The sequence below is a fragment of the Alnus glutinosa genome, chromosome 14, assembly GCF_958979055.1.
Source record: "Alnus glutinosa chromosome 14, dhAlnGlut1.1, whole genome shotgun sequence".
NCBI lineage: Eukaryota > Viridiplantae > Streptophyta > Magnoliopsida > Fagales > Betulaceae > Alnus > Alnus glutinosa.
In genome coordinates, this window is record NC_084899.1 from 9378975 (window position 1) to 9389517 (window position 10543).

General features: G+C 35.2%; 1 protein-coding gene across 1 annotated transcript; it reads right to left on the minus strand.

Moving 5' to 3' along the window:
• Nucleotides 1-737: 737 nt before the first annotated feature.
• On the minus strand, nt 738-4797 carry LOC133857694 (monogalactosyldiacylglycerol synthase 2, chloroplastic-like; the record flags this gene model as incomplete). Its single annotated transcript, XM_062293003.1, has 8 exons — nt 738-1212; nt 1326-1400; nt 1569-1631; nt 1716-1940; nt 2068-2209; nt 2302-2463; nt 3207-3379; nt 4234-4797. Coding segments are annotated over 8 exons (1665 nt in total), but the record flags the coding sequence as incomplete, so codon positions are not given.
• Between the last annotated feature and the right edge of the window lie 5746 nt (nt 4798-10543).

Consider the following 10543-nt stretch of genomic DNA (forward strand, 5'->3'; position numbering starts at 1 on the left):
AAATTGTAATCTCCCAAACTGGTACTCTTTTTACCATCACCTAAAAATCTCTTCTCAAATTATAAAAAAGGTTTTGGAGTCAACAATTAACATTTATTTAATAGCTTAGAGTGCAACAAGCCTACAATTAGTCAATTAGGACCCATTCACTGCACCAAAATGAACAGTTAACTTGACTGGTTGGGTTTCACAGTTTCAGCTACCTGTCTGTCCATTTTATGTTAGACTGGCCTAGCAAGTTCAAGCAATTGTCACAATCCCTCTTAGGCTTGAAAAGTTTGCTTCTAAGCCCTCTATTCCTTGCTTCTAAGCTTCAACCTGCTTGAACAGTGTCGATGAGTTTTGTCCTTTTAACTTTAAAGCAAAACCTTGCAACTTAGATCATTGAGAAGAAAAGCAACCGTTGCTTCGACCTTTTAAGGAGAGTTATAATCTATAGAGTAATACTACTCTTCACGCTTATTTATCACATGTTTCACACTGATTGAAGTGACGTGTTTTAAGTGGCTAACATGAAAAGTCACTTCAAACACGCAACATCAACTGACGTAAAATGAGCGTGAAGAATAATATTACTCGAACGGACGAGGGAGTGTAACCATGGAGCATTGCAGGGCCAAAATTTAGAGTAAATAACAGCCAGGAAGCTAAGATCATTAGGGGTAAAAAAAAAAAAAAAAAAAAAAAAAAAAAAAAAAAAAAAAAAAAAAAAAAAACATGAAACACTACAACATAAAGATTACAACATTAGCAACTTTCACATAATCCTATATTCTTGCAAAAATACCCAACCCTTAAAAAGCATCAGAGCTTGTTCAGAATAATTTACAACTCAATGGTGACCAAGCTTCCAAAGCCAAAGAATGATAATAACAAAGCTAGCTGTACATGGCGGCATTCTACTTGGGGCAAACCTTAGTCGTCGTATAGATCGAAGATGCCTTTTGTCAATTAAATTAGGCCTGTGAATGATGATGTTAACATGTATGGGATATTGGCCAGAGGCCCACGTTGGCAAGCAAGCTCGTGCATGTCCTTCACAATGTTGAAGACAGCCTCCGGTTGTGCTAGTTTAAGAGCATTCTCTGACATTCTCTTGAGCTCATCTTTCTTAGTGCTGAACCATTCTGTGACAATTCTGGCTGTTTCTTTAGGACTTCGTGTGAAGACACCAGCCTCATTGTCTACTACATAAGGTACATTGCCCTTTTCCTGGGGTTGCCAAACAAAAGCTAAAAGGTTAGTATTAGTAACGAGGGTACAGCTAGAAACTTCAATTATTCATTTTATCTATCTCTAGTGCATAGTGAAATTTGATGACTAACTTGTCCAGGGATGTAATCGTTGAGAACAATAGGAAGGCCCCTGATCAATGCCTCTGCAATTGTGCCCGGTCCAGCCTATGAAACATTGAAATCAATAGTAAGTGTTAGAATATTAATTAAATGATTAAATAAATTCATTCCTATTAGAGTAAGCTTTTAGAATAAATGATGATGTAACAGTAAGATCCACAACAATATGCAGATTATAATGAGGACTCTGGAGAAAGGGATTTGTTAGCATACTTTTGTTATTATGCAGTCACAAGCTCCCATCCATTTCTCCATTTGAGTCTCAAACCCTCTCACCTACATCAAAGAGGAAAAGGCATTTAATGGATGCTCAAAGTGAAGGTATTGTCTTGGTACAGACAAGTTTAAGAAACCCATTACCTTTACTGGGATCTTCCACTGCTCGTTTTCAAGCGTAGAGACTAGGGTCTTATTACGGCCACATATGATAATTAATTGCCCAAATGGTTTCCCAAGCTCTTTATCAAAAAGAGATTCTGCAAGAGCCAATGCAGTTTTCTTAACAGGTCCCATCCCTTCGCCACCTCCCATTAGCAAAACTGCAGGCAAGTTAGGGTCCATCTCAAGCTCTTCTCTCAACTGATCCTGTAAATCCAAGACATAAAACAAACAAACAAACAAACAAACAAATTAAACAAAAAAAGAAATCAGAAACTCCAGCCAATAAACCACACATACATTGATAATCTCAAACAGGCATACATGCACCCACCTTAGAAAGAACCGCACGGGCAAAAGAAGGCCGGATGGGCAAGCCAAAAACACGGGTTTGAGACTCTTCAAGGCCCTCAAGTAAAGCTCTCTTGGCCACCTCCTCTGATGGGCAATAGCATCTATTAACCCCGGGGTGAAACCTGGTACAGTTTTCAAAGTTAGAATGTAATGCAAATTAGACAATGATTAATGGGCAGAATTTATACATGGAGTTTCAAATGTATTAACGAACCATGTAGGATGACAAGTAGTTAGATCTGTGATGACAGTAACAAAAATCACTTTCTTCTGGAGGCCTTGCCATTTAAGTACCCACAAAGGAATATGTTGCATCAAAGGATGCACACTAATGATGATGTCTGGCTTGTACTCCATCAGACCAGCCTCTACCTCCCTGCAATCACACAATCCAACACAACTTAGAAAAGCCCATTAAACAAAAAAATAAATACGTAATTTGACAACCCTTCGCACCTTAACATTTCTAATCATGCTCTTCAGTTAAGAGAAATAAATCATCTTGGCATGGAAGTAAGCAACCATGTCCTCAATAATTCTTAACTTCTACAGCAGTTAATCAAATAGCAAGTGGGTTAATGATGAGAGCAACAGCATACACATAAGTGAGCCTTAGTAAAAGATCTTTGAATTCATTTACTTATTTAGTTCCTATGATTTGCAGTTGTACCAAACTGATTCTCGAGGTATCAAAAATATCTGAAAAATTCTTGGGACGCCTTTCACCAGATGAGAGGCGGCCGGGTTAGGGGTGGCCTCACCTCACAAGGGGGAGGCCACCCCTCAGATAGAGGCGGCCGACTGCTCCTTGTATGGTGAAGGGAGGCTGCCCCCACTAGGTGAGGGGTCGGCTGCTCCCCCTCTAAGGGGAGGCTGTCCCTCACCAAGTGGGGGGAGGGAGGGCGAGGGGGAGGCTGCCCCCATGTGAGGGGAAGCCACCCCATAAGAAGTCAGATTAAACTCTTAGATTTTAGTGACAAAATAATAGTATCAAGTCATAGAATATAAAATAGTGTAATGAAAACTACAAACCACTTTCAAGCAATAAACTATTATCCTATGCCAAAATATCCCTAGCAATGAGGGTGAAAAGTTAAAGGTTTAAGAAGATCCAAGTACTTGGCATAGTAGGCGGCAATGGCAGCAAGATAGAAGCTGTGTATCCATCGAGGAGAGGTACTGTGGAAAGCGACCTTCCATAACTGTACATGTTTCACCATGAACTTGTATGATCTCTCCATGTTGTTCAAGGGCCAGCCGGTGTACTCTTTCCAAACATCTTTCACAAATATCTAAAATCAGAAGATGGCACCCGTAAGGAAAAATAGAGAGAAAAAGGTAAAATTATCTCAATAGACGAGACTCAAATTGAGGCTTCACATGATGTAAGTACAGGATGCAGAACACTAGCATAAATATTTGATTTGACAAACTGGAGAGTTCACTAATATACAGAAAGGAATTTAACCAAGAAACAAAAGAATTTTCCCACTTCAGCATCACTACGAAAAGAACAGGCGAAAAAAGTCATTAAAAGAGGAGAAAATTCCAAGATCATAAATTAGTATAGCTAAAAAGTAGAAGAATTAGAACAAGACGAGATCATCGTATCTCTTACTCGCTAACCTGTATTTTTAATTTTCTAAAAATTGAAAAGTCACGGAGGAATTGGTGAAATAAATAATCATGATGCTTGATATGAAAAACACATAGAGAGAGAGAGAGAGAGAGAGAGAGAGAGAGGCAGATAATTCCAAGAAGAATAAAAGGTACACGACGTGATGTAGAAAAAAAAAACTTCAAAAGAAAAATATCTGGCCTCAGGACATAATTCCATAGAAGAAGAAAAAAACCGAACACAAAAATCCAAGAAAGTCAAATAAGAACAGAAAGGTATGCTATTCGCAATTTCTGCATAAACTGTTCACAATTATTTTCTGTCTTCCACGAAAAGGAACTTAATAGTTCCAAACAATCAGATCAACGAGCACTAATCATTGAAGAACAGACCTCAAATGAATGCATCAATTTTTTTAACAAAAAAAAAAAAGAAAGAAAACGAGAGAGAGAGAGAGAGTAAAGGAAAAGGAAATATGCAAATGGAACAAAATCCGCAAGAACCCAGAAGAGATTCCAGGCCAATTACCCTGTACTCATCCCCGAACTCAATCTGGAAGGCGTCACGAATGGCCTCGGCGGAGGCCCTGTGACCTCCACCGGTATCACTCATGAGAATCAACACGTTCTTGGTCCTCTCAGCTCCAATCTGCACCAGCTCCATGGTCCCGTCCTCGTCATAATCGTCCTCGCTCTCGTTGGAGCACCTCCTGTGGCTCTGGCCGCTGTTGCTCCCATGATAGTACCCTCCAACTCTCTGGAACACCTTCTCCGTTATCGACTTCCTCGGCGTCGCCACTGAGATCACCATGTCCTTCCGTCCTTCCGTACGATCGCCAACTAAGCAATTCTCAAACTCTGGCAAAAAAAAAAAAAATACCCAGTTGAAAAAACAACGGTCGAATCCCCTCTCCCGCCACCGGAAACGGGGAACTTCCCGGCAGAGAAAAAACAGAGTTCGATGGAGGAGAGGGAGTTGTGGGACAAGGGAGGGAGGAAATATATGATGTGTTTTTGTGTGTTGTGGTGTGCAAGGTTTGGGAAGTCTGAGCTGGCAAAATGTGTTGGAGTTGGTTAATAGGGAAGTGGATGCTTAGAATTATTCTGGGAATTTTATTGGCAGGGGGGATTTTATAGCCGTCAGATCCGCATTTTTTCTTGGAATGTTCTGAGTGAAAGATTCGAATCTTTTGTTAATGTTAGAACTGTGTCTTTGAATTTTTGGTCTTTTTTTTTTTTTTTTTTAATCTTTTTTTATGGTTTTTGCTATGGTGGTCTTTTGGTTTTCGGTATTTGCGTTTTTGGGGGAAAAGGATGAAAATGGTTGGTAGAAGGCTGGTGGCTCAGCTGGTGAGGCTGAAAGACTATTTTACCCCTTGGTCGTTATCGTCGTTTATTCGGTTGACCGCGCACACAAGAAGAGTAACAAAAAATAAAAAAGGCCTGTTTCTTTTGGTTGGGTGAGGGTCTTTCCACTTTCTCCCCCATTTTTGCTTCCTTAAGACCGTTTTGCCCTTGATGACTATTTTAGGTTGTACTGTCGATTATGCCATATATATATATATATTCATGGATTATGCTTCTGTTCCAGAGATCACAGATGGCTTCCTACTTTTGTCAACATTCTTAATTTGACACGTTTATGGGTCCCTGTCTGGCATTAGTTCTTTTCATCATGTCTCCTCAAGGAATTAATAATTTGTATTTTGAGTTAATTACCTTTTATCAACAAACATAGATGATTCTTATTGGATTTGTAATTTGTGTTCGTGTGTTAGGTTTGGATTGTGTCGAGATATAAATATAAAATTATATAGGTCAATTTTAATTAGACTCATTTAATTAAAAAGATTCGACCTCTCAACCCTAATCCGCTAATTTCGTATCAGATTCGCATGTCGTATAAAAAATTAACAATAAATCTTAAATGTCGCGTATCGAAACATGAGTATAAAACTATATATATAGAAAGTAAGAAAGGTCAATCATAACTCAATTCTTTTAATTAAACGGATCCGACCTCTTAACCCTAACTAACTACTTTGTCAACATTCTTAATCTTAATTTGACACGTTTATGGTGCCAACCTGGCATTAGTTCTTTTCAACACGTCTCCTCAAGGAATTAATAAGTTGTATTTTGAATTAATTACCAGCTTCTATCAACTAACAGCAATGATCCTTACTAGGTTTGTAATTTGTGTTCGTATGTTGAGTTTGGATTGTATTGAGATATAGATATGAAATTATATAGATCAATCTTAATCAGACTCATTTAATTAAAAAGATTCGACCTCTCAACTCTAATCCGTTAATTTTGTGTCAGGTTCAAGGGTCGTATAAAAAATTAACAATCTTAAATGTCGTGTGTCGAGACATGAGTATAAAACTATACATATAGGTTAACCATGACCCAATCTATTTAATTAAACGGATCCGATCCTTCAACTCTGACCAATTAATTTTGTATTAAGTTCATATCGAGTTTACGAGTCGTGTCAAAATTTGACGGCCTTTTAAGTCATTTATTTGCGGGAATAGTTCCGTCCATTAATTCAATATTTGAAGTTATAAAAGTTAATGGAGCTAGCATCAAATCCCCTGAAATAGAAATTGAGTTTCCTCTAAACAATGGGCCGGAAAGTTCAAATCTAGCTAATGATGTTCGTGCCACTTTATATGAATAGATGGGTAACTTTTTGAGTGCGACCAATTATAAAGTATCTTTTCTTATCCTTAAGCTCATCATCCATAGTAGCTCAACCATATATAAGTTGGACCCAAGAACCTTAGTACAGTTCAATTTGAAAGGAATAGAAGGTGAGTTGATAAACTAAAAGATCGAGAGGATCTAAGGTATATAACTATGTATATGCTTGGTAAAGCTAGGTAGAGAAAAGCACGAAAGGTGAGTTGCAAGACAAATGAAAAACAGGGAAAACTTTATTTATTATTTCTGATTTTTTATTATTTTTATAATTTTAAAATTGTCAATTTAATTAGTGTATTTATCTTTCATTTTTTTTTTTTTTTTTCAAATCGATCCGTCCGCTGGCGTTTTCTGTTAAATCCTAAGGAGGGGTATCAAAATTTCTAAAATACCCCTCCTTTCTTTAAGGAAAAAATATGAAAACAAAAAATTGTAAGGATTTAAGTGCCGGTCAATATTTAAAAGAATTTAAAAAAATATTCATGCTTAAATTTTTAATACATAATATATATTTTTTTTAAAAAAAAATGGAGTATTTTGAGAAATATGCAGGATTTAACAGAAAATCTTAATCGATAGGTGAAATTAAAAAAAAAAAAGAAAAAAAAAAGAAGAAGATGAAATGTTTTTATATCACATCAACAATTTTTTATTATTATTCAAATAAAAAAAATTACTACAATATAAAATGTTTTCATTTTTTTATATAAATTATTTTTACTTTAATTTATATCACATCAATGGTTCTTCTCACTATAAATAAATAAATAAAAATTAAAAAAAAAAAAAAAAAAAAAAAAATCACCTCAAATATGACTTAAATGATACGTGGTAGAATAAGATGCTTGCAACATAATGGTTGCCAACTCCAATAATTTATCAACAAAACATTGTTACGTTATCTTAGTTTAACTTATCAATTTGGTTTGCTGATGAAGTCTCAGAGTACAAACTCAATCTCATCATCTCATCTCATGGTCATGCAGGAAGCCAGGACGCCACAAAGAAACGACCAGCTACCCATCAGCGGTGGCGGTTTAATGGCTTAAAAAAAAAAGAAAAAAATTAAAAGGGTTGAGCATATACTAAAGGAAGATCGAGTTTGACTTTCGAAATAAAAAAACTTCAATTCTATTAGTATTAATTATATTGAGTCTTACTGATATCTTGATGGGCTAAATCAATCTATAACCCAATCAAATTTGAAAGAACGCATATAACTCTCACCGTCTAAGCCCATCTCTCTCCTATACGTCTCCCAGCAGACAGACAGGTGTTAATCCGATGTGCTCATGTAAAATACTACAATTGGTTAAACAAAAAGGTGACCATCTGGGTCATGGGGTGCGTTGAAAATCATTAGAAGAGGATTGGCATAGAGATGGAGTGAGAGAGAGACTTTTGTGTACACGTAAAAGATATAATAATAAGTGTTCCAAGAAAAAAAAAAAAAAAAAAGATAATAATAAGAGGTACGTACAGAAGTAGTACAGTGAAATAAAAAAAAAAAGAGATATGTAGCAAAAGTAAGGGTGTTTTAGGAAATGTGATAAAATATTCCAATAGGTGGAGATGTGGGACCCAGGTGCTGTTATGTAAGCTATCTGGAGCATCTTTTATTAGCTGGCGAAGAGACCCTGTCGGATGTCAGCCTGTACTTGTGTGGAATGCACAGAGAATAAGAGAGTGTTGAGAGTAGCGTTAACGTCAGGATTATCAAAATTAATTTCTTAGTGGGACCCAGGAGCTGTAACGATGATCTTACTCACGAGCTTTTTTTTTTTTTTTTTTTGAATAAAAAAAAAAACTCACGAGCTTTTTCTAGCACATAAATAATGAGGAAAAGATGGATGAAATTATAAAAATTTTGAAATTATATAAAAACAAAACAAAAAAAAAAATTATCTTTTTAAAAAAATTAAAAATTAAAAAGAAAACGAAAAATAAAAATAAAAAAACATTTTTCTTTTAGATTTTATCTTATATAATTTTCAGTTACCAGTCTCTTAGTTTTTCACTTTTCTTGTTTTTTTTTTTTAAAAAAAAAAATTAATCTTTAAAAAAAAATGATTTTATTTTAGTTTTTATTTTTTTATTTTTTGAATTTATAAAGATATAATTGTCTTATTGAAACTTTTTAAAATTATTTTTATTTTTTTGTTAACTTTAAGGGAGGATATTCATATTTTTTTGGTAGTTTAAGCCATTTAGGGTAGATATTAACACAATTAGTAGATTATCGACACATTATTGACAATGGAGTAATAATTTGAGGGGTATATAAATTTTTTTTCTAAATAATAATAACAATAATCAGCTTTTCTTGAACACCCAAAATAATAATAATAATATTTTTATTTTCTCAAACTTTCCCTTCATTTCATATTGTTAATTTAGGAAAGTACGTGCATGAAAATAGACAGAATAGCCGAGAACGTGCAGTGCATACATATGGAATGAGAACCAAAAAATCAGGCGGAGCTAGGATTTTATTTTTGGGGTCTGAAATTATAATTAATGAAAAAAAAATTGAAAGAATTATACGAAATAATTAGTTTACCACATTTACAATTAACTTTTGGGAAAATTACACCGTTGGTCTCTGTGGTATGCCATAATTATTTTTCACTCCCTATGGTTTAAAAAGTTCATGAGAGATCCCTGTGGTATGCAATAATTACGTTTTACTCCCTGGGTCGATTTTCCGTCCACAATTTTAACGGAATCTGTTAGCCCTATACGTCAGCGACACGTGTCGCCAATAAGATGGCGACACGTGTCCATCTTAATAAAAAAAATAAAAATTTATTAAAAAATAAATAAAAATACTTATTTTTTAAAAAAAAATTAAAATTCAAAAACAAAAAAAAAAACAAAAAACAAAAATGGGAAAGAGGGTGGCCCAGCCATCCCCAGCCAATGGGGGTGGCGCGCGGCCACCCCTTTGGGGGTGGCTCCGCCACCTTTCCCATTTTTGTTTTTTGTTCTTTTTTTTTGTTTTTTTTTTTGTTTTTGAATTTTAATTTTTTTAAAAAAATAAGTATTTTTATTTATTTTTTAATAAATTTTTATTTTTTTATTAAGATTGGACATGTCAGCGCCACGTGTCACCAATAAGATGACGACACGTGGCGCTGACGTGGCATTTGACGGAATCTGTTAAAAATTTAACAGAATTTGACGCAAGGGATCGATTTGTAATTATTACATACCACAGGGATCTCTCATGAACTTTTTAAACCATAGGGAGTGAAAAATAATTATGGCATACCACAGGGACCAACGGTGCAATTTTCCCTTAACTTTTTATGGTATCAAAATGAACTCAAAAGATTCATCATTCATGAGATATGCCAAAAAAAAAAAAAAAAAACAAAAAAACAAAATACAATTTACTCCTTATAGTCATACTTGGTCCACTGAAGTACCAGATTTCGACAGTGTGACATATCATAGCCAATAAAATTATGACATGTGTCCTATTTAAGTCAAAGCTACTCATATTCACAGAATTTGTTTAACTCAATGGACAAAATATGAATGTAGAGAGTAAATTACTTTTTTGGTTAAATAGGTTTGACCCCCCGGTGGTCTAACGCCTTTATTTTTTACCTCCTGTGGTTCATTTCGTATCATAGATGGTACTTCATTTCTGGCTAAAGACAGAAATAGTACTTCCGTCCAACTTCAGTTCAAAAATTGACAGAAGTTCACGTCAATACCTTTCAGGTGTTGACACGTATCCTATGCATTAAAAAAAACTTAGGATAATTACCTTTTTCCCCCCATCAACTACCAACCATTGTCAATATGGCCCTATGAACTGACACTTCGACCAAAAGAGAGTATCCAACTACCATCTTTACATAATTTAGCCCCTTCAGTCAGGAAATCTCGTTAACTTGGTTGGAATATGCCATTTTTTAGCATTAATTTTGGTTTAAAGATCAAAATGTCATCCACAGTAATTAATAAAAAAAATATTAAAATTAATATTTTTTTTTTAAAAAAAAAATAACCAAAAAATAAATAAACCTAATGGGTGGCTGCCACCAACAGCCACCCTCTTTGGTGGAGGGGGTGGTGCGTGAACCACCCCCAGAGGTGGCTCCAGCCACCCTAGCTGTTTT